This window comes from Gavialis gangeticus, unplaced genomic scaffold (assembly GCF_001723915.1).
Source record: "Gavialis gangeticus isolate Ggan-Ray unplaced genomic scaffold, GavGan_comp1, whole genome shotgun sequence".
NCBI classification, from domain to species: domain Eukaryota; kingdom Metazoa; phylum Chordata; order Crocodylia; family Gavialidae; genus Gavialis; species Gavialis gangeticus.
In genome coordinates this window covers 155,129,936-155,155,318 of record NW_017729024.1, presented here as the reverse complement: position 1 = coordinate 155,155,318, position 25,383 = coordinate 155,129,936, and the positions used below count along the sequence as shown (strand labels likewise).

General features: G+C 43.5%; 1 protein-coding gene across 2 annotated transcripts in view; it reads right to left on the bottom strand.

Moving 5' to 3' along the window:
• Nucleotides 1-4,901: 4,901 nt before the first annotated feature.
• Nucleotides 4,902-25,383, bottom strand: part of TTC33 (tetratricopeptide repeat domain 33) — an 89,321-nt gene continuing 68,839 nt past the window's right edge. For both annotated transcript variants that reach the window (XM_019517927.1, XM_019517926.1), the window contains 2 exons: nucleotides 15,975-16,106; nucleotides 4,902-5,793 (listed from right to left, as the gene is read on the bottom strand). In XM_019517927.1, the coding sequence (XP_019373472.1) occupies nucleotides 5,440-5,793; nucleotides 15,975-16,106 (486 nt within the window). In that variant the 3' untranslated portion in view covers nucleotides 4,902-5,439. The remainder of the gene's footprint in view (nucleotides 5,794-15,974; nucleotides 16,107-25,383) is intronic.

The window sequence follows — 25,383 nt, the reverse complement described above, 5'->3', positions numbered from 1 at the left end:
CATGGCAACGCAAAGTACCCATGTAATAGGTTGCTTTTTCCTGGGCGTCAGTTGTCCCATCTGGTTCAGCAGGGGTCCAATGTTGCCCTTGCTTTTCCTCCGGCTCCCCACGTATCTGAAAAAAGGACTTTTTATTGTCCTTGATGCTCGAAGCTATTTGGAGTTCAGTTGCAGCCTTGGCTTTCCTGGTTTGCTCCCTGCAGGACCGAACCAGTGCAAATATTAAATACAAAATAATTTTAGAACCTTCAGAACTGGAAACTTTTGAAGTTTGTTCCTATTGCTACTTATACAGCCTTGAGGAAATACTTTCCAAATGTTCAAGCGTATGTGGATTTCACAGATATTCCCCTTTATAGTAGGGCTGTGCGAAGCTTTGGTCCCTGATTTGATTCGGCAGAGATTTGGCCCGATTCAGTGGCCGAATCACCAAATCCAAATTGAGTCAGGAGACCCTCTAATCTCTCTGAATCTAATCAGAATCCTCTGAATCAATTTGGAGAGATTTGGAAAAATTCGGACATAGCTTTAAATGTTTTTTCTATGTACCTCAAGGTACCAGCCGGCTCATCAATGCTGTATTGCTGGGGCGGATGGAGCAGCCCACAGGAGCTGGAAGCGGACCAGAAGCACTGGCAGGGACCCACTTCCAGGTCTGCCAGGGAGCACATGGGCCCCCCCCCCAATACTGTGGGATGCTCCATCCACCAGAACATTGCAGCATTCACGAGCCACGCCTGGTACCTTGAGGTACGTAGAAAAAACATTTAAAGCTGTGTCTATGGCCAAACTGCTGATTCTCTGAATCAGCATCGAATCTTCAGATTCGGATTCGGCCGAATCAAATCAGGGACAGTAATTCAAAAATCAATTAATCAAATCACTGTCCCCAATTAAGGCCGAATCTGAATCTAATACAACCCATCAGTAAGATTTTAAAAGTTTACTCCCAGAACAAGCTTTCAGTTAAAGCAGATATGCTAGTAGTTCTATTATAAAATCTGAGAGGTTCAGAAGGTGGCTACCAAAATGCTGCCTGGGCAGAAACATATGCTTATGAGGCCTGGAGAAGATTTATTTTTCAAATTACAAATAGATTTATCTGTTTTCCAATCAGAGAAGGGAAAGATTATACTCCTCACTCCTAGACTACTGTGTACATTAGAACCTTCCCAATAAGCAGAAGGTACATTGTGAATTAATAACATTTCTGAATTAATGATTGAATGACAATGAAGACTTTTGATTTTTGCAGGACGAGATGTACTTTTAAAATTTATTGTAGCAACTCAGTTTCATTATAATTCCAATATTTAAAAGACAATGAAAAATATGAAGCAGTTTATCATCTAAAAAATAATGAAAATTTAGTAAAGACCGACACCAAATAACAGCATTTGCTATTATCTTTGAAAGGAGTGGAGAGACTAGTAGTTTTTGTAGATTATAAAATATCCTCTGAGGCACTAAGGGGGCTCAACCATAAATTGAGTCAATGAATCTTTCCATTGTATGTTAGGTACTGCAAAATGCTTTTAGAAGTACACATTTAAAAACACAGACAAAAATATAAAATGACAGATGTGACAGTGAGTTTTGAAAAACTTTATCTGGCTCTAAATCAGATTAATTTTTTTTTTTTAAGTTTGCTCTGCAAAGCTGTATTCTAACACAAGGTCAGTATGATAACTGTACTGGATTCTTTGGGAACTGTGTGGTAGACCAAGTTCCTAAAAGTAGCCTCTAGTTGAACAATTAGCCACCTGACTGCAACTGTATATAACACAGATATCCAAGTCAGCTTCAGTGAATGGAAGCTTTGTTGTTTTTTCCCCCTCTTTAGGGGCTGCTCAAAATTCTGCCCCTACTGAAGTTGGTGACAATCTCAACTAGAAATCAAAAGATAGGGCCACTCAATGCTATCCTGAATAACACCCCACTAACTACAAAACAATCATCTTTTCTTGGGGCAAAGGACATATAATTTAGAGCAGGGGCAGGCAATTATTTCAGGCAGAGGGCTGCTTACCCAGTCTTGGCAAGCTGTCGAGGGCCGCATGGGTAGCCCCACCCCTCGACAGGTGCCCTGCCCCCTGGTCACCATCTTGGGACCAATGTCCCAGGGCCAGCACCAATGTGGCCCAAAGCAGGGCACAGGCTGGCAGGGGTCTGTGGAGCTGGGCTGGGCTGTACCAGTAGGGACAGGGGGAAGCTGGCCTGGCTCCACAGAGCCCCTGCTGGCTGGGACCCGCGTTCCTGCCACCCTGCTCTGGGCCCCGCCAGTACTGGCCCTGTCACACCGGTGCAGGCCCCATGCTCCCACTGGCGCCTGCACCTGCTCACTCCCAGTGCCCCCCAACCCCACGGTACTGGCGGGGGGCAGAGTGGGGAAAAGCAGCCCCTCGCCCGCCCCATGGCCAGCACTCCCTGCTACAGGTGTTTGCAGCCCACATGGGGCTGTCTGGAGCAGGCACAGGCAGCCCCATGCAGGCTGCAAGGCAGGTCACCAGCCATAGGGTGAGTGAGGGGCCACTTCCCCCCCCCGCCACGCTCAGCAGCAGCTTGAAACCCACCGCTGCTGCCAGCCTGGGCTCCACGCCGGCTCTGGGCTCACCTGTTGAGACTGTGCTGTGGTAGCAGCTGCAGCCCCCCTGCCCGCCACGCCAAGCAGTGTTTGCTGCTGCTGTCCGCCTGGAGCTTGCGCGCTGGGGAGCCTAAAGGCAGTGGTGGCAAACAGCACAGTGCGGCATGAGCGGGGACTGCAGCTGCTGCGGCGTGGCCCTGATGGGCGAGCCCAGAGCTGGAGTGGGGCCCAGGCTGGCAGGGGGCCAGGTTACAAGCTCGTCCTGAGTGGGGGGATGGGGAAGTGGCCCCATGCTGCAGCCGCTTGCAGCCCGCCTGGGGCTGCCTGCGCCTGCTCTGGACAGCCCCGCACTGGCTGCAGCAGGGAGCACTGACTATGGGGCAGGGGAGGGGCTGATAACTTCATGCCAGGAAGGAGCAAGGAAGGAGCCCGGGGAAAAGCTGAGCGTGGGGGGCAGAGGGAAGCGGCCCCTCCCTCACCCCGTGCCCGACACCCCGCACTGAAGCTACTCAGCCTTCACAGGGCTGTCCGGAGCAGGCACAGGCAGCCCCAGGCATGCTGCGAGTGGCTGTAACATGGGGTTTCAGGCAGGGGGTGGGAACGGGGCCACTTTTCCCTAGGCTCCTTCCCAGCCCAGGGTCGTCCCCTGCCCTTCCCCCTTACCTGCGGTTCCAGCACTGAGGCAGCCATGTGGTCGCAGGCCACCAGAAGCCCCAGCTGGGGTTAGGGGGGTGGGGCCAGACAGGCCCTGCTGTTGCAGGAGCCTGCCGGGGCTTCCCCTGGGTCCTACTGCCCTTGATTCCTGTCATTTTTGACAGGAACCAAGGGCAGATAAATATTAATTTTCTATATTTTTTAGGGGCCCCATGGGCTGGATAGAATGGCCTTGTGGGCTGAATCCGGCCCACAGGCCATATTTTGTCCACCCCGATTTAGAGGTGCATCTATTTATCGGTCCACATCGTATTTGCACTGATAAAAGGAAAATTGACATTATCAGCAATTGGCTTTTTTTGGCCGATAATGTCACCAATGCACGTGCACAGCCAGGAATGCAGCCTGGCAGTTTGGCGAGCAGCGCCTGGCTAGTAAGTCTGTGGGGGGAGGGGTTGGAGATAAGAGCCCCTGCGGTGCAGAAGAAAGCGGGGCTGGGGCAGGTGTTGCCCACTTGGGGCAGGTTGAGACAGAGCACAGGAGAGAGCTATGGGTGGCTTGTTCAGGGGAGGGTGCATCCCCCACTGCTGTGCACACCCCCAGGAGAGGCACTGAGGGCATGTGCCACCTGGATTTGTGCATGGGGCGAGTACGGGCTGCTTGCTGTGGACGTGAGGCCAGAGGCTCCAGTGGGAGTGCTGGGCCAGGGCTGCACTCGGGGTAGGTGGTAGTTAGGTGGGCAGTGTAGGCAGTGGTTAGCGGCAGCACTAGGAAGGGTACTATGGGGGCTCTGTAGCAAATTTTGGGGTGGCCATAGTCCACCACATAGCTACTCTCCCAGCACCGCCCAACCTGTCCCCTGTCTTCCCCGAGTGCAGATGTAACTTAGCACCCCACTGGGAAGAGACCAATGAAGCCCCTGGCCCCAAGCCTGCAGCAGGAAGCCCATGCACAAGTCTAGGGGGCACATGTCTCCCACAGGGATATGCACAGCAGCCGGGGGCTGTCCCCAGACAAGCTGCCCACAGCTCTACCCCATGCCCTGCCCCACCACTGCCTACCCCTGGCATGCTCTCTCCTTCACCACGGGGGCCCTCGATCTGCTCCCCCCCTGCCCCATGTCCCTTCCTTCCCCCATACCCCTTCCCCCCACAGACTTACTGGTTGGATGCTACTTTTCAAGGTGCCAGGCTGCATATCAGCAACCAGAGTGGTAATTGGCTGATATGGCTGGCTAATAACTGGCCATCAGTATCAGCCAAAAAAATCTTTATCGGTGCACTCCTAATAGCACCAAAAACTCAACAAAGAAAGTCTTAGTCTCGCATTAAGAAAAATTAAAAGTAAAGAATCTCATAGTTCATCTCAGTGTCACATTCATAATACTTTCCTCATTGTGCTCCCAATATTTTACTATGCTGTATATAATGCAAAAGTCAAGTATCAGTAGTAATGGACAAGTCAACAGAAGGTGAATTTCATTTGTATTTGTGCATCCTTTCTTCAGTAGATTTAGGTTAATGTTTAAAAGTGTCTGAACATAGTGTGACTTAGTACAACTCATATGATACACACTGGTTTCAAGCCCCTTGAAACACAATATGAAACATTCCCTTGACCCCATAGGACTTGAAATGAAATCTCAGGGTTAACAAAGACTATCCACAATCATCTGTAGCTTTTTCATGAAATCCCTACACTAATGAAAATAAAGACTTCGCCAAATAAAATTCATTATTGAACTGACTGCTAATTAATATTAATAATTAAGGATTGCGAAGTAACATTTTCATTAAATTTCCCTTTGTGGTTTCTTTTTAAGTAACAGATAAATAAGCACAGGTAAAAAAAACAGACAATTTATACACGGCAATTATGCAACAAAGTTGGATAAACTCAGAGTTGATATAATGTAGTTAGTAGTTTCAAATTATTTTAATGCAATCTTTAAAAAAAGAGTTTTAATATCAACAACTAACTTCCTTCTCCAGAAGTATGGAGGGAATGAGAAACTGGATCTTTGCTTATTGGTTGCTTTTTTTCATATCTACATAAAAATACTTTTTCTCTGAAAAAACTGCTTTAGCACCTCCTGTCTTTTCTGTTTTACAAGTCTGCTCTGCTGCTAAAAAAAAAGACATTCAAACGCTTGATAAATAACATTACATTTCAAAGCAATACTGGCAAAAAGTTATGCTACACTATCGGGCTTTGATAAAAATGTTATCATCAAGGGCTGTAGCGCATTTCTCTTCTTCAGTTATAGTCTCCACTGTGCCTGAAGCAGACACGATGACCACTGTTTTAGTTTCAGACATGGGTTTTTCCTTCTCAGCTATGGCAGCACAAACCGCCACAATCTCATCACTTTCAAAGTCATAATCTGGGATAGATTCTTGTGTAGCAGCCTTTTCTTTTGCCATTGCTTGTGTTGCTTCAGGGTTTGCTGCTTTCTTCTGTTGCTCACGGAGCTTTCTGGCCCAGGAAAGGTCCTCTTTCCACACTTCAGGATTCATTGGATAGATGTGCAAGGCCACCTGAAAACTTCGGATTGCCTAAAAATGACCAGAGAAATTGTCATTAAGTAAAAAGGGTCAAAAAATTCTAATCACAAAATTAGAAAAGAAACCAAACCTCCAGGCCAGCCTGAGACAGACATGGGGGAACAAAAACAACCCCCCCACCCCAAATCAAAACAGTGCCTTACTTTCAGCTTGGCAGGCCCTCACACTGTGCACAGCACATGCCCTGAAGAGGCATCATGACAGTTTGGCTCGGCTCCCCAGCGTCTGTATAGCTTGCACACTTCAGTGGGGCTTTTTGGCAGTTTATCTAATCTGATTTAATCAGCTATTAGATAAAAGCACCAAAAAGCCACACCGAAACACGTGACCTATACAGACATTGGGTGACCTGGGTCAAATTGATGCAATGCCTCTTCCGGTAAAGCAGTTTTGTTTTTTTCCTCCCATGTCTGTCAGAGTCCAACGATGCCTATTTCTGTATATTCTTATTGATCCAGTTGAGCTTTAAATGTCAGTGACAGCACTTGCACTATTTTCCCTAACATGCACTTCTACTGTTATTTTATACATAACATTTGTGCCTCATTTTTTTAAAGTCAGAGGTATAGATATATACTTGCAAATGCACCCTGAACTTCCATGTCGGGAAAACCTTCCTATCTGGGAGGCATTCTGCCAATTCTGAAGCATGTGAACTTCCCGAAGTTCAAAACACATGGAAAAGAACAGTTTAGTTGTTGCAAAACTGTTATTTTACTGATTTTAACCAGCTTTGAGAGTCAGAAGTCATTTGAATTGTGACTATGAAATGTCTTCAACTGCAACTTCTCATGAAGTGCAAAATAAAAACAAAAAGCATCCTATTTGATTTTAAAATCTTCAGCAGAGGGACTTGTCATTCAAAAAAATTGTAAAAAAAAGATCATTCACATTTACTGAACTGTAAAAAACAATTATAATCAAATCAAGTTTTACTGGTAGACAGAAGTTATATTGTTAATAATGGCTCATTCAGTGCATCAAGAAGTAGCTTTGATAACTTAATTTTAGCACAGTATAGAGCAACTCTTCTTCGAAAACCTGTGATTAAAACCTAGCATTTGCATTATGCGATTATAGTAGGATAAAAAAGTTTAAGTGACTTAACTAAGTGCAAAAAACTGGACTGTTCAGATTTGTCCCTAAAAATCAAAGAACCTCATAAAAAGCAGCACTATTATACAGAATCACATTTCATTTTCCTAATAGAAATTTGTTATTGTATATCAAGGTCTATCAAGACCAGGAACTAAAAACATAAAAAATTGAAGCAATCTATGACTCAAACCCAAAGTTGGCAAAATATTTGTTATTCATAAAGAAATTCATAGATTAGTAAGGCTGGAAGGTACCTCAAGAGATCATCTAGTCTCACCAAGGATTCCCTTCTCTAATTTGGAACAACCTGTGCTAAAGAGAAAACAGGGTGCGCCTACAGAAGACACTGCAGAGTAGACTAATTAGCTCTGCAGTAAACATCGTGCATCTATATGTGTGCCTCTATTAGGCTGGAGTAAACTAATTAACTCTGCAGCAGGATAGTACTTGTATTTCTTGTATTTGTACTTGCTTTCAACTCCACAGCAGAGTACGTGTAGATGCTGCCCCAGCTGGCTGGGGCACAAGCGTGCTTTCGTGCAGGAGCTGCCTAACGGCTAGCCCTGAACTGGAACACTCCACATTCTGAGCTGGGGCAGAGCAGCTCTGCACTGGCAGGCTGACTCCCAGGGTCCCCTGCCAGCCGGGGCTGCCCTGACCTGGCTCAACATGCTGTGATCCCGGGTGCACATTCAAATGACATGCCTGGGGGCAATAAGCTCTGAGTTTATTGCTTCACATTAATTGCATATGTAGACATGCCCACACTAACTTTTATTCTTTTTCTCAGCAAACATCTATTTTTAATCAATGTAGACTGCTGCCCCAAACCAAATGCAGCAGGATATTACCACCAAAACTAAAGCCGTTCATATCAGTTTAAACCTACCTACGTTATGATTTTATAGCAGTCTAGGAGTGAGATGCATTGGTGAAGGTTTTTGAAGCAGTTTGCATTATGCCTGACTTAAATGTGTTATACAAACTTTTTTGAGTTCACAAAGAATCTTATCATTTTGGTTATATATTTGGTCAAGAGTTTATGAAAATAACCAGCATTTAGTTCCCCTAACCACCACATTCAAGTAAGTTACAAGATAAGCTATAAAAAATAAGTTTAATTTCTGACTGCATCAGCAGCAGCTATAATACTCTGAAAAACAGTTTGAAAAGTATTCACTTTGTACCAACTTATTATTTAGCTCCAAATTTGTGAGCTATTGGATTGACAAAGAAGGAACACTTTCCTGAATTTAAAGACTGAGCCACATTTCCTTGGTTCTTTCTTCTCCAAAGTGTCAGCATTTCTTCACTGAATTCTTATTGTAATTCTCTCTTGGGTATAAAGATTGCCAGGTGTTATATTACCTAACAGATTTATTTGCCATTTTATAGTGAATGCTGCCAAAGAGAAAAGCCAGCCAAGTGTATGTTTTTCTTAGTTGAAATTTTCAGCTATTACATCTGCAATGATGGGAACTGAATTTACCAAAAGACAGTTTTCTGACAGAAAAGTTTTCATTGTTAGCAAAGTAAGATCTGACTTGGAAAACTCACTTGACAGTGGTCTTAGGTCTTGAACTAATGTCTTTAAATCCAAAGTTTACATTTTCTTTTCTTTGGAGCCTCCTGTATATTCCTGTGATGGATGACCACTCATACTCACATCCTCTTTAAGGATTGTTTTAAAAAATGGAAAAAAAAAAAGTTAAAAAATAATATATCTATATTCTTGCTCCATGCTGTGCCCCAGCATATTTGTGGTCATTTCTTTTTTCTCATCTCCAGATCCTTCTTATTTATATTGTTTTGCACTTACATGCTATTTTTCACTCCTTTCTGAGGAGCTGCCTTGGACTGCCTTACATGAAACCAGAAAAGCATGCATGCAAAGTCAGACGTATTATGGGAAGTTATCCAACATTATCCTCCTTCTATCAGTACTGGAAACTTGATCAACCAAGATGTACTGATGCCATTAGTACACTGGGCTCTACTAGTCAAGAAGCTAGAACTGTGGAAAGGAAGTTAATGCTTCAACAAGTAGCATAAACTGCTCCCTAATGTATGGCTTTTGCATTCCTGTGTCCCCAGACTCCATTACCTTCAACTTTTAGTGGCAAATAACCCAAATACTCTGTGCTAGAAAGTGAGCAGTGCTGACAATGTGGCCGGGGATGGAACATACTGAATGACAGTACGCCATGTGACATACCCAACTTGAATCAAAAACCCAATAAATATATGGATTTCACCATAAGCTGCTAACAAAAAACACAAAAAGCTGAATAAAAGAACAGCTCAATGACTAAATAAAACAAATTCTGACTTTTGAAGACTGGTGTAGTGGTATTTTAATAAGCATATGAATATAGAAGCTAGGGACAGTACTTATAAATTGGTATAAGCGATTGGAAACTGGTTCAAATCTGTAACACAACAGAAGTACAGTCCACATAAACTGGTTTCAGCCATTTTGAAAGCAGTTTAAGATACACCTGGATGGATGTAGTATCAGACTTGACTTGAATCTAGAGGGGATCTGGGACAAGTTCAATAAACTGATTGAAACCTAAATCAGTTAAATCACAGTCCCCCAGTATCCCAGGATGCTTTGCGCCTCCCCAACAAACCCCACACTCTCGTGGTGGACAGGATAAGCCTTGGCCCAAGCTGTCTGCTCTGGCCAAGTAGGGAGGCATGCTATAGTGCCTCTCAGCTTCTGGCCTGCGCCACTGCAGGCATGGGGCTGCAGAGCCAGAATCAAAAGTGAATGTCTATTCATCTGCTTATTGGTTCAATCTACACATCTTAGGCTAACCTGCAAAGATTGAATTCATAGTTTCTAGGGTCGGAAGGGACCTGAACAGATCATCACGTCCGACCCCCTGCCCTGGGCAGGAATGAGTGCTGGAATCATAATACCCTAGCCAGATATCTATCCAACCTCCTCTTGAAGATCTCCAAGGTAGGGAAGAGCACCACCTCCCTTGGGAGCCCATTCCAGAGCCTGGCAGCCTTAACCATAAATTAATGCCTCCTGATATCAAGCTTGAACCTGCTCTCAATCAATTTATGGCCATTATTCCTTGTTATCCCAGGTGGTGCCCAGAGGAACAGAGCCTCACCTATTTTCTGTTGGTTTCCCCTGGTGAGTTAATAGACAGCCACCAGATCCCCTCTCAGTCTTCCATCCTATTCTCTTGTGTAGGCTGAATAGATTCAGGCCCTTTAGTCTATTTTTGTAGGGCATCGCCTGCTGGCCCCTGACCATGCAAGTGGCCCTCCTCTGGACCCTCTCAAGGTTAACCACAGCCCTCTTGAAGTGCAGTGCCCAGAACTGGACACAGTACTCCAAATGCAGCCTGACCAGCACCACAGAGGGGAAGGATCACCTCCCTGGACCTGCTTGTGATGCATCTGTAGATGCATGACAAGGTGCAGTAAGCCTTACTGACTGCTTCCTCGCATTGGTGGCTCAAGTTAATAATGACTCCAAGATCCCTTTCTGCCACTGTGTTGTTGAGAAGGGTGTTCCCCAGCCTATAGGTATGTTGCAAGTTCCTTCTCCCTAAATGCAGCACCTTGCACTCGTCTGCATTGAATTCCATCCTATTCTCATCCTCCCAGCTCTGTAACCCGCCTAGATCTAGCTGGATTCTGACCCTCCCCTCCAGTGTGCCCACTTCTTCCAACACCTTTTTCTCATCAGCAAATTTGGACAGGGTGCTTTCCACGCCCACCTCCAAATCGCTGATAAAGATGTTAAATAGCACAGGCCTGAGGACCGAGCCCTGGGGAACTCCACTGCCCACATCCCTACAGGTCAAAAACGACCTGTCCACCACCATTCTCTGGGGGCGACCATCAAGCCAATTTGCCACCCATCTGTGTAGGCATCAATGACTAACCTGTAAAGACTGATTTCAATCAACCTCAGACTTTTTGACTGTCTCTACAGCTATAATGTGAAAGACACAACCACTTCTAATTCTAACTTATTCCACTACTGTGCTCAAAGCAACTTTACTGACAATAAAATAATCTTTCCTTAGAAGGAAAGAGTCTTAGTACAGTGTGATTAAATATAATGTTATAATTCCGTACAGCACTATCAAAACCAGTTCTGAGATATGCTTCATTCCATCATGGTGGCAGCAGCATGGCTGATAACATCAGAGATAACAGGATCATAAGGAAGTAGTGTTGGAAGGGACCTCACAAGGTTAGCTAATCCAGCCCCCTGCTCAAGATAGGTTCATCCTTGACTAAACCATTCCAGCCAAGTGTTTGTTCAGCCAGCTCTTGAAAATATCCAGGGATAGAGATCCTCAGCTTCTCTAGGTACCTGCTTGATCTCTGCTGCTTTAGAGTGGAAAAATTAAACATTCTGATGTTCCACAAAGATTATAGTTGGACACTTACTATTTTGTCATTTCCTCCTATTATTACATCTTTGCATTTCTATTTACTCAAATTAGGTTACTGTATCTGGAATCCTTTTAGGATCCATGATTAGTTAGAGCAATATACTGCAGCTGGCCCTGATGTGAAACCCTGGTCTTGATACAGTTTTTTCCATTAGGCATTGTAAAAGTTCAGACCAGACTTAAATTCTGTGTTTCGCATGTATATATTGGTAACAAGGACCATCTAAAGCTCACTATATTTCGATAATTTTCTTACAGACCTAAAAAAGTTCATGACTAATGCACATCTTTTGACATATTCCCTGAAGTACGCAGCAAGGATGTCTAGAGTTTAGGACGTTCATAATGGCAGTGTGTCACAGGAAGGAACAGAGGGGAAGACCCCAAAGAGCCCCGGGGGCAGGAACCCTTAGGCGAAAACAAAAGTAAAAGAAAAGGAAAACTTCTTACCTGCAGGAGGATCTGTGGCAAAGAAGGAGCTGGAGATGGGACCCACGTGGCTTGTTAGCCGCGTTTTTATACAATTGCAGCCGGCTGATGACGTCAACTGCAGGAGCCAGCCGGCTGGGATAAAAGGAGCCGCTGGCAAGGAAGTGGGGGGATCAACGGCGGCAGGAGCACCAGCAGGAGGTGTTGCTCCGCAGCTCCTGCGGGAGTGAAAGGAGCCGGAAGCTGCTTCCCCCCCCGCGAAGAGCTTGTCAGAGCACGCTGCAAGCCAGAGACTGCTTGCTGCAGCTAGAAGAGTTAAGTGCCAGAGGCAGCTCCTCAGGACCGGGAACCCAGGGAAAAGTACAGAGGGGCAGAGAGAGACCCTGACACCAGTTGCTGCAGCAGAGGGACTGAAGAGGCTGATGCAATCTACAGTATCAAACCAGGCAGGACTGTTGAGGGCACTGGGGAAGCTGAAGAGGCACACCAGGCGAGAGATGGGAGGCAAGGGCAGTGTGAGAGGCTGCAAAGTACGGCCCTCAGTGGCATGGCATCGTTAGAGCGGGTGACGGGAGGACAGACACCCAGTGGAGGACCGCAGGGGGCCCGAAGAAGCCCAAGGCAGGGTGACAAAGGAGAAGAATGGTGGTGGAGTCCACACAATACACTGACCACATACAGGGCCTGACAGAGGCCCACAGTGTCAAGAGCGGGTTGTTAGTGGCCAGGCCAAAGGAGCCAGAAATAGGGAACAGTTGGGTCCCTCAAACTGTATCCGTAGTTTTGTTTTTGTTTGTATTTTGTGTTTCCCACTTTAGGAGGGGCTGAGAGTCAGAGCTTGGGGAGCCTGATGGTTATTGAAGCCTCTGGGTGGGTTGCTAGCTTTTGGGAAAAGCGGTGGCCTCGTAGACCGGTTAGGTTACTGCAGGATACTCAGGCAGTAAGCAGGGACCACCCCTGCCGGAAAAGGAACCAGAGTCTCAACGGTAGGGAACCTGGCCGGGAGGATAGCAGTGACCCGTCAAGGCTGGGTATAAGGGCAAGGTACAGGGGAGGTGGAGCCTCACAGAAAGTCATCAGACAGCCGTCCTGTAGTTGACAGAACCCTGGTGGTTGGATATCCACCACTGGAATAAGATCCAAAGTCGTGGCAGGTGAGATTGGGTAAAGACTACACTGGAGGGAGACACCCACTTGGTGGAACATCGGGGATGGATAGATGAACATCACCGAACATCCGGGCCCGAGCAGCATGTGATCGGATGTTCAAGGCCTGGCAGGCACACAGAGTTCAACCCAAATGGAGGGCAAAATAATTAACACTGATGGATAAAGTTTAAGAAGCAAGATGGTGGTAGGCTTTGTCAATAAAAAGTCCCTCTTTAGATATGTAGAAAGTTGGAGGAAAAAATAAGGGAAATGTAGGACCCCTGCTGAACAAAATGGGACAGCTGATAACCGATGCCCAAGAGAAAACTGAGCTCCTTAACAAATACTTTGCATCAATATTCCACCTGTCAAGGTAAGAGTGCACACCAAGAGTGCACACCAAGAGTGCACACCAAGAGTGCACCCAGATCTGTGTGCAGGATGACAGCAGGCTGCTGCTGCCGGCTGGGACCAGTGCTCAGTACAGCCTGCACCGAGCGCTGGGGAGATTGGTGCTGGTGCTGGCCCCGGCCTCAGCCTGCAGCAGCAGCATGCTGTCATCCCACAAGCACATCTGGGGACCTGCGCCCCCCAGGAAGGCTGTGCCAGACTCCTCCTGGGAGGCATGGCCCCCCAGATCTGCATGTGGGATGACACCTGGCTGCAGCTGCCGGCTGAGACCGGCACTTGGTGCAGCCCACACTGAGCACCAGGAAGACTCATGCTGACACCGGCTCCAGCCAGCAGCGGCAGCATCCTGTCATCCAGCATGCAGACCTGTGGGCCTGTGCCCCCCAGGCAGGCTGCAGGGCTGTGCCAGACTCCTCCTGGGTGGCACAGACCCCTAGATCTATGTGCGGGATGACAGCAGGCCGCTGTCCCTCCCCCAGAGCACTGGGATTGGAAGGGGCCTCGGGTACAGATCATAGACATTGGCCAGCTACAGATGTCAATATCAGAGCAGTTCTTCCGCCCCTCTTCCCCCTTCCTCCTCTTAGTTTCTATTTCCCTGCAAGCCCAGCTCCAAGACTCCAAAATGTTTCGGATGGTTTCATTTCGTTTTGGAGCCTTCCGTTTCGTTTCGGATTCGGTGTTTCGGGTGCTGAAACACCTCTGAAATCAAACAGCCACCAAAGTTTCACACGGCCCTACTAATCAACCTTTCAGCCTTCTTTAGTCAACCCCTAAATTTAAAAGATAAAAAGTAGAGTCTATCTGACATTTACACAAAGCCCCAATTCTATCTGCAAGTTAGAACTTCTCAGTCTATTGAAAACTGCATATTGATTAACTAGAAAATGTAAATAAAGAATTATAAGCACCAGAAAACTCAAAGATGTTATTGCTGGCCACATCTTAGCACAGCAGCCTTATGGCTTTTAAATAAGTTGGGAGTGAAGTGTACTGTTTTCTGCTGTCTTAATTTCATCTTTTGATATTTCATTTAAAATCTCTTTAAAATAACTTTTTGATCTTTAACCATTTATTATTTATACAATTTATTTTCAAATACAGCATAGGCTTTGATTTGAGTTTACAGAAGGACCCGTCCTCAAATGATCCAATAAACCTCAAGAAGTTGATAAAGATTTCTTAAGAATGGCTTGAGAAATATCAACCCAATCGTTCTAGCTTTTGTTTTTCCAAGAGCATGGCGAAATTCCTCTAACTGTTCTGTTGTGATATTTATCAGTTGTATAATTACTCATATTAGAAAATGTCAGAATAATGTTAACTTATTTATTTTATCAATTGCTTTACTCATGGTCTTTTGTTTCTATTAATTTTGTTTTTCATCAGTAGTTCTACTTAGTAGTCGTCTGCTAGAAAACCATGTACAAAGATATACAAATATACATGGCACTGATATTGTAAACACTGGGTATCCCACATCGTTTTTCATTGTAGGATAGACAATTTGAATGCTATTTGAGATCGGTTTTATCAATCACTCCTACTGTTTCACATGTACTCCCAGCTCATTTAGTCTACTGAATGATAAGAATTTTTCCTTGGGATAGTTTTACCTTTATAATTTTATCCTGATGCACAGCTCTCGGAAATTCTGCACTTTGCTCCAATGGACTTTGTCTGCTCATTTATTTACTATTTCCATGATAACTGTTATGCATGGAATGCCTCCCTGAACCAGATTAGATCATCACCAATCTTTCCTTCAAATGCTTTCCTGAGACCTACTTCTGAGCTGCTAACAAATAAAGGTGTGTCTGGGTGCAGTTGAGTAAAAGTACAGAGTGTAATTCTACTCATTTCTCAGGCTTAAAAGTGCATAAAATAAAACAATTAGCAGTTAAGAAAACAATCAATACACACACACATTATATATATAAAATTAAAACAAAACAAAACAAAACAAAACAAAACATCTATTATACTTATTCCTGGGCACACATACATACATACATCTCAAACTCAATATAAAATGTACTTACCATTGTCAAAGTCAGTATAATAGAGAGCTACAATACCTAGTTCCCCTGTTCCCTCCCCCAAATTATACCTTCTAATGGAGAGGACATCTCAACCTTGCTTTTATACAAATTTGCTGAATATATGCACTTCTTGCAGAGATGAAAATAGCCTCATTTATGCTGCTGTATTAGCCATTGATGGAGCTGCAGGAGTACTAATAACTAGTGTATACAAACTGTACTAAAGTAAACCATGAACAGGTACAACTCACTCCAGCTCCAGACCATGATAAGCTCCACAGCTGTACCACATTCAGCTACAAGTCTACATTTATGCACTTACATCAGTGCAAATTATGCTAACAGACAAAGCCCTTACATAAACAAGAGCAAGACACAGCTGGCTTTGACCTAGCCAGGTCTTCAACAACCCAACAACAAAACCACAAAAGAACTTATTAAAAAAGTGAAAGAGATTATGGGAGAGAAAGAACAATAATTGTATCCCTTATTTATATTTTGGTTTTATGAGGAAATTAAATTACTCTGACAAGTTGATCCTTTCATTCTGCTATCCAGGATTCTGAATATATGATTTGCTGTTTCAGTTCTCAGATAAGGGCTGTTTTCTTACCAATACTATTTCCCCTAATCCAAGCTGAGCACGCCCCAACGTCTGCCATGCCTCCCAAGAACGGGGATTTCTCTGGACAGCCATTTCTGCTGCGTGTACCGCTGGAAACATTTCATGCAGGGACATTAGGACCTAAAGAAAAAAGATTTAAATGCAAGTTAGTCAAAGACAATGAAAAATCTCAAGCAGTTCACAAAGAATTATAACAGGCTTCTTGACAGCATCCTTCTGTTAGAACAGTAGTTCTCAACCTGTTTTAGACTCAAGGCACCCTTTGGAAAGTGCCAACTCTAACTTTTCACTTGCTTTTTTGACTACAGAAAAATATTCGAGCAATTCTACTGCAAAGAACTCAGAGAAGCCACAGCAGGTCAGAATGATTTTAACACTATAGATTCCTATTGGAAATCTCTGGCTTTATCTTGTGAATTATATTTGAAGGCCTAGCAGTACTAACATTGTGCAGCACCCCATGACACCCTTGAAAGGATTTCATAGCACTCTGGCTATGAATCAATTTAAGGGGGGGGGGGAAGCGACAAAGAGCGATGAATAAAAGCTATTTACTTTTTAATTTAAGTTTAAAACTCAGACTGCCTTTAAAACAAACAATTAATTAAAAAAATTGTGCATTTTCAAAGCAATCTGGTACCTTTCATTCCCTATCTCAAAGTACACTACAAAAGGAAATAAATAAGCAGGTCCCAGAATTTCCACATCTGCATGATCCAGAACCCAGTTAATTCACAGCAGACTGCCAAGTGAAGGATGAGGTGTGCTACTGTTTGCTGCAGCTTTTAATTCAAAGGGCACTGTACCCCACTCAGCTGAAGCACATTAGCAGTCATATCATATCTGTTGCTGCTATGCTGTATACCTTCAGTTCACAAACCATCACCTTGGGGTGAGAGGCAGCACTGGTAAGGAATCCAACCCTGCAAAGAATACGGAATGTACAATATCCCCAAGTCATAGGGTCAGGCTGGTGAAGGGATATGCCTACTAGTACATTTTGGAAAGACCAGTGAGTGGCAAAACCAGGAACAAACTAGTTCAACAATTCTGTCTCAACTTTCTCTTCGTACAACTGTTGCAAGTTACTGAAAGACAGCCTCAGTTGGAGATCGCTATCTCAGGTGCTTCCATACCACATATACTAATACGGACGAGTATAAATAATGATAATCATATTCCACTGACACAGCAGAATAGTCCACCACAAACGGAGGAGTCATGTGGGAAGTCACTCTCTCAGCATCTGAGCCACAATCATGAAAATGATCTGATGGGCAGATTAGGCTTTATATACAAAAATGTAAAAACTATTTCTCTGATGTAGATGTTCCATGATATATACTCCCACTGTCAACAGATGGGAAAATGTCTATGGGTTTTTTAAATCTGCTCCCGCCCCTACCCCCCAACATGCTCAAATATTACTGGAATGAATACAGAAAAAGGTTAAAATACATCTTTATTTCAGATAGCTAATAATGCTCAACAGAAACATTAAATAGCATAGCTTTCCAATACTGGTATATTGCTGCAGGACTAGACTTCTATTTAATTACTGTTCAGTTTAATTCCACCCGATGAGTCTTGGAAGAGTTTAACAGGTGGCTGGAACTCTTCTGAGAAAATGCATAATTGTATGCCATTCTTTTCTACATTTCGTCATCAAGTGCCCTGCTACTAGAGGGAAGCCAGACTGAAATCGGGTCTATATTTTCTTTAAACTGATGTTCTTTTAGAAAATACTAGAACATTTTTTTTTAATTTAGGCTTTAGCACAAATGGTATTAAAATCAAACCCTTCAATTAAGAGTTAGATTTTCAAAAAGCAGTGCCTAACTTATGCGAATAAACCAGATACCAGTTGGAAAGAAATGTGTTTATTTTTCTGTTGCAGTTTAAGAGTTGTGTTGTTTTTGTTTTTTTTAACTGCTCTCACTAGGAGTTGAGAACAAAGGCAAAAACAATACAGATCAGTAAGACCTGTATATTTCACATCATTTTGAATCAAAGAGTTTAATATTGGAGACTATTATCCTTCCTTCTCATCTTCAAACAGAAACATCAGACTGCTTTGGGCATTTGGATTTTATATGGATTAGAAGTCTTGAGGTGCAATTTAACTGTATTAGCAAGGAAAAGGGAATTTGTAATAGTGACTAATAAGGGCACTAACAAATAGGTATAAAAATAAAATTAAATAAAGAAATTGTGATGTTGTTGCTACTGGCAGTTCACAGTTGAGGTAGCAGAACTTGAATAAGAAGTAGTAAGTGAACCTGTAGTATGACCCCCTGAGGTCCCTTCCAGCCCTACTTTTCTAAGTCTTTGTTCTGCTTTATTCTGTCTGGATTAATTCTATCAAGACAGAATTCTGACAGTTTACTTGTACTCTTTCATGCCCCATACATCTTGCATTTATGCATACTTGAATAGCATACCACGTGCTAATATCTAGGGACAAATTCTAGTAGATGTTACTTAAGGGGCACGTCTACACAAGATGCATAATTCCTATTGGACTAATTCTACTGTGCATTAGCATGGCTGGCATAAACTGTGCTAATGCATAGTAGATCAATCCAATGGGCATTAAGCGTCACATACAAAGCATTAATCTGTGCTAATGTGCAGTAGCACTGCTTATGGCACATTAAGTTAGTACCTGTTATTAGAGGTACTAAACTTAATGCACCATAATTACTGAACTAATTACCGTACTTACTGTGGCACATTAATGTGTAGATGTGGCCATTAAGTTTCCAAGTTAACTTAGGCATCTTAATATGATTCTGTTGTACCCTGTCCAAGTCCTGAAAATCCATTAAATTCATTTTGGTAACATGCTGTCATTTTAAGATTGTGTCACAAAAAAGTAGTAAGGAAGAGGAGTAGCAAGAATGGGAACTAATCCACCTACTGCAGAGTGGAAAAGAATTGTACTTAGACACTCAAGTCTACTTACTCACCTAATAAGTGGAATAGGATCTGGCCTCCAGTGACCAAGTCTTTACTTGAGTATAGGAGCAGCTGTTTGAACCATTTTCCTTATAAAATTATTTTGTAGAAAGTTGGTATAGTAATGCTGCACTCACTGTATTTATTTCCATAACAAATTATCTGTTCACAGCCAAAAGTTTTATTTCTAACTGCCTATCCCACCCCCTCCCCCATAAAAACTTTAAGCAGATCAAGCAGAGTTATTTTCCTGTCATGACCTCCTCCTGGACAATTCATCTCCAAATTAAATGAAACATGACTTAACCTAAAACTTGTATTTACTTTCCCAACAATTTCATTTCCTCCTTTCTCTAGCAGGGGGCATCACCACTAGCCTCCTTATCATCCAGGTACCAGGCATCATCTTTTAATGTTTCCTTTCTCTTGCCCCATCCACATGCAATCCATATCGACAGCTTATCATCATTCTCATATAACATCTTTTAAGACCCAGACCTTTGAATAATGTCTACACAACTGCACTTCTTCTTGATGCCTGTCTGCATCATAGCAATCCCTTCCACATCTTTGCTGCCTTGACATTGTGGCCATTCTGAAGGGACCTAGGCCAGACTGTAGAAGTGTGGCTAAAGCAGAATGCCCCAAGGCCTGTTTCTGAGTGACCACAGAATGAACAGTTTGCAGGGTTCAGCTTCCCTGGTCAGCAAAGTAAAAAACACCAACAAAAAACCCCAAAACAAATCAACATGTCCAACTAAGTCAGCAATGAAATTAAACAGAACAAAGGTCAGAAAGGAGACCATATAAAGGAAAGTATTAAGAAAAATAATCCAAGATATCCTAGTCTTAGCACAAAAATGTCAGTAGTAGTGACTGGCAATTAAATATAGTTGTGTAAAGCTTCTTAGCTAAGTTGCAAAAGTGAAACCCATAATGTAAAAAGAAATCTGTGGCATACAACATTCCAAAGTGGTGAAAGGAACAGATAAGAAGTTACCCCATCCATAACTGTAATATTCATAAGGACATGAATCTCATCTAACTGACACCTTCCAAGTCCATCAGAAAAGTTGTTCAGTGTAGTTCCTAATGTCTCAGTAAAATAAAAGGTACGAATAAACCCAGCTAGAGATTGTTTATTAAAATAAACCATGTACAAATACAAGGTATAGATTGAAGGGAAAGTTATTAGCTTACTCAATAGTTTCAAGATGACTCCGCCGCACCCTTGAGTCTTTCTAGCTGATATAGGTTAAATGCTATATTGCACTGTTGCAAGTACCCAGATAAACACCAGGATAAGTGTTTATTGTTGTGCTTTGGTGCATAGGCAGTAAAAAGCTGGCTGTAGACTTTCTTTTGCCTCTTATTTTCTCTTGTCTACCGGTTCATCTAAAATCCAGGAAATAGCACCCACATCACTCCAGCCAGTTGATTCTAAATGTCAATCCCACAGACTCCTTCATTAGTTTCCTTGTCCCTGCATCAGGTCTGAGCTGTGTGGTTTCACCTTTACAGCTCTTCACTATTCAGCCCCTTCCTTGTTTATCTTGTATTTTACTCAGTCGATATGGTTTCCTTCTCTCCACCATAACAAACATGGATATTTAGTTTGTCTGATTCATATACAAGCCTCCTCAAGCATTTTTTCATATCACCCATTATGAATGAAACATCTGAACTGTTCTATAAGTCTTTTTCCTGCACATCCTTATCTAAGACCTACTTCTGTTGCAACTGTCACAGGACTAGTAAGGTCTATGAAGATGGCTGATGATGGATTAGTGAGATTTAATAAACAAATAAATGAAAATCCCTGACTTAAAATGGGCCCACAGCTGAACAATCATTTTTTTAATACCTTATTCTCCTTCACTTCACACCACTGTATGAAATTATCTGTTTAAAACTGACTGCCTTTTAGAAGGGACAAGTTCAATCCAGGTAGACTCCTGGGGCTGCACTGAATCTCACAAATGGCAATGGGGCGGGTGGGGAAGTCTCATTACAGTCTTCCTCTATAGAGCTTGATGCAGGATCAGTTAGGGCTCTGCAAAACACAGTCATTTAGTTGGGATGTCTGTTTCACCATTTCCAAGGGACAGTGTTTTGTTTCATTGTTTTGTTTTGAAGCACTGTCCCATTTTGTTTCGTCGAAACTGTTTTGCTGTTTCAACGCATTCCAACGTTTCACCAATAGGTTATAATGGGGAATCATGAAAATGCCTGAAACTTTGTAATTTCTTGCCCGATTTGGATGAAAATTGTATGAATGGTAGCCCCTTCTGAGGGCATGAGGCCTGCCAAGTTTCAAGGAGATAGGTGCAGAGGTTTCTGGGACACTGCATCTCAAACTGTTCAAAGCAAAACTCCTGAAGCTTGCAGATGCAGCCTCCTCTCATCTGGTGCGCAGATCCAGGGGCCCGCACCCCTGGAAGGGCTGCGGGGCTGTGCCGGACTCCTCCCGGGAGTGCAGGCCCCCATATTTGTGTGCCAGATGAGAAGAGGCTGTTGCTGCCACTTGGGACCTGTGCTGGGTGCAGCCTGCGCCTAACACTGGAGAAGATCACTGCTGCTACCTGGGGCTCCTCTCATCTGGCACACAGATCTGGGTGCTTGCACCCCTGGGAGGAAAATGGCACAGCCCGGCAGCTCTCTCAGGTGTGCAAGCCCCCAGATCTGCACCTCAGGTGACAGGAGGCTGCCTCTTCCACCTGGGACTGGCTCTGGGTGCGAGATGTGTCCAGCACCAAAGAAAATTGCTGCTGCTACCTGTCCCAAGCAGCAGCCTGAGCCTCCTTTCAACCGACAAGCAGATGCAGGGGCTCACACCCTTGGGAGGGCTGCCAGGCTGTGCTGGACTCCTTCTGGGAGTGCGAGTCCCCGGATCTGCACACCAGATGAGAGGAGGCTCAGGCTGCTACTACCGCCTGGGACAGACGAGAGCAGCTATTTTCCCCGGTGCTGGGTGCAGCCTGCACCCAGCAACAGCCCTAGATAGAAGACACAGCCTCTTCTCATCTAGGGTGCAGATCCAGGGACTCACACCCAAGAGCACTGTTGGGCAGTGCCAGACTCCTCCTGGGGGTGTGAGCCCCCAGATCTTCACGCTGGATGAGAGGAGGCTCAGGCTGCCACCTGGGACTGGTGCTGAGCACAGCCCACGCCCAGTGCCAGGGAAGATTGTTGCTGGTCCCAGGCAGCAGCGGCAGCCTTCTCTCATTTGGCAAGTAAATTCCAGGGGCTCATACCCCTGGGAGGAGTCCGGCACAGACCCACAGCCCTCCCAGGGGTGCAGGCCCCCGGATCTGTGCGTTGGATGAGACGAGGCTGCAGCTGCCACCTGGGACCAACGCTGAAGCCAAGTAAGCCCAGCTTCGAAACTCAAAAGGTATCAAAACTTTCAAAATATTCTAAGTGTCCTTCTTTCATTTCAAAGCTGTTTAGAAGCCTTTTGTTTCATTCGATTTCACTGTTTCAAGCTCAAAACGTGTCGAAACAGCTTTGAAACGAAACACCTGGCGAAATTTCACACAACCCTAATCAGTGTCTACATGTCTAAAACTGTTCAAGGTCTCATCTTTCTAACTTCTTATTAAAAGCATTAACAGAACTATCCAGCTGCTGTCTAAGAAACTTGACTAACCTCACTGAATTTAAGGGACTCTTCCTAAAATTGCATACTACATGAAGTTCCTTGTATACCACTATGAACATCTGAAATACAATATTATCATCATCGCTATCATCAAGTACTGAAAATATATTTTAAATCAACTTAATATTGTAGATAGAAGCTTATTGAGTTTGACAAAAAAAAATCTAGAAGACTGCTGTTTTCTCATAACAATGAGAAAGTTTTCCCTAGTGGGTCATGTGAGTGAACTTAAAAAACATTTTCTTTGTACATTTTGCATTGCATCTTTAAAGGATGACATCGTATCAACACCCATAAAAAAATCCATGTCATATCTGCATCTAATTTTGAATGAATTCATGACAGCTAGGAGCAGTGGAAATATTTTCATATACTTCTGTGGGTTTGGAATCAAGCTGTACATAAGCAATCACACTACGCCCATAGGGGTTTCTAGAAACATGAATGTTATGCCCTCCATTTAAAATTAGGCCCTTTCAAACTCCATTTGCTCTCTTTGGAAATTGTGAGAAGATCTGTCCAACAAAATGAAACATATGTTCAATGAAAATATGGATAGCTGACTGCTTAAACTCCTTTTTGTAAATATTTACAGATGTGTACTGTGTCCTTTACCCACATATTTATTTGAGCTGTTTATTAAACAACGAAGTAATTTGTATTCTTGCAATATGTTAAATTACTGCTGACAACATATATCCTGTTGAACTAGAAAGTTGCTACATATTCACATAAGTTCCCTTAACAGACCTAACTAAGATTTATACAGATATGCAGAGATTTATACAACAGTTCCATCTCTAGTGTTCATCCTGAAACAATATCTAAAATGGTTACGTTTTTCTCATATCTAAAAGGAAAAGATGTGCATGCAATTCTAGACTAGGGAAACATCTTGCACAATGAGATGGGCAGATTTTTCTCTCATAGGCTCAATATTTTTCTGCCAAAAATGCACTGTTCTTCCAAATCAACAGCTAATTAAACTAATTTACTTACTGAGCTACCTAACAGTTCTATTATTTTTACTGACATGCTGGGTTCTGTATGAAAACCCAAGTGTAAAAAAACCCCCACAATTTAAAATACTAACCATAACACTTTTTGGAATGAATTACATGACCTGGTTTGGCCAAATCCCACTCCCCCACCAAAAAACAGATTTTTACTGCTCATATTGGCATCCTTAAAAAAGTAAAAAGGACATCAAATTACACAATGTTATGGTTACTGGAAGCTAGTTAATACTAGCCATACCACAAATGACATCTGCAATAGCCATTTGCTTGCATTATAGAGATGCTGCCAATTTAGTTAAGACCCAAAAGTAGCTATATTTTTATTCAAAAAAAAAAAAAGGGGGGAGGTATTCAGGAACTTTTACGGTTTAAGAAACACAGGAAAAGTATCAGAAAACAAAACTAACTATAGACAAAGGGAAGTGCTATGCTGTCTAGTTGTATTCCATTGTTATTAATTTCTAATTAACTGTTATTAATTTCCAAAAATATAAGGAAAAAATAAACAAAACACAGTGGAACCTAATGGTTGCTTTGAAAATTACTTCAATTTTCAATCCTTTACAACGATCTTAATACAATGATCAAGGCATTTTTACAAAAATATATAGTAATCTTTCCAATAGCTTTCTAAAGATAGTTTTTTTAAGATCCCAACTCTGCAAAAATGACTTCCTGTTTCAATGATGTCCACCTGCAAAGCCTATGGCGCCTACATAATTATACACTCTCAGACTTGGTCTATACTTTCCTAGATGTCAGTACTTAAGTAGGCTATTGGAAAAGGGCTTTTATGGATGCAAAAAAATGAAGAGTGGACTCTGCTGCTATGAATCAGCTCCTACAAACAAATGGGATTAAGGTAGTCCTGGAACCACTAATTCAGTTTAGGTCAAAGGTTGACAACCGATGGCCTGCAGGCCATATCCAGCTCATGAAGAGGTACTATCCAGCACAGAAAACTGGTGGCACAGAACAGCACTGTGTTGCCTGTCACCTCCACTGCAGAGCCTGTTCCTTCATTGCAGAGGGGTTTGGAATCTATAGCAAGGATGAGTGCAAGCAGCTGGCTGCTCCACAGGGCAGAAACTTCCACCTTGTAGTCATGGCCAGCTTGCAAGCTCTGGGCTGGGCTGGCAAAAGGCCCTGGTTTAGGTCACCTGGTTTGTTGGAAGCCAATGTCTTTAAAATTTACAGCAAACAGTCTCCACTGAAATGGAGCTAACCACACTGTTGGTAGCAGGTGCCTGTTGGATGCAAGATAGCTTAAAAAAACCCTACACTGTAATCTCACTTTTGAAACTCTAGCCTGCCAATTACCCTCTCTCAGTCTCTGCTCCCCAATCTATAAAATGGAGGGAATTCTACTTCTCTTCCCTGCTTGGCTGCATCCAGACGAGCGTGCACGTGCGTCCTGCCCCGCCTCAAACCCCTTTAAGGCAGGGCAAGAGGCACATGTGGGAATGAAGAAAATGGAGAAAATTAGACCCCTGGATACCCGGGGGTCTTAAAAAAAAAAATCAAAGCTTAAAAAAGTGAAACATGAATTCATGAGGCAACCGGAGACTGGGTGCTCCACAGAGATGCTCTGGCTGCCAGAGTGTCTCTGTGGTTGGACCCTCGCCCTGGCGCTGAAACACGCAGCTGGCCAGGCTGCGTGTTCAGCACCTGGGTTCCAGTGCTGGTGAGTAAGGGGTTGTGGGGGCTGGCTGGAGGAGGGGGAAGGGGACCATGGCGAGGGAACCCCTGCCACCCCTGC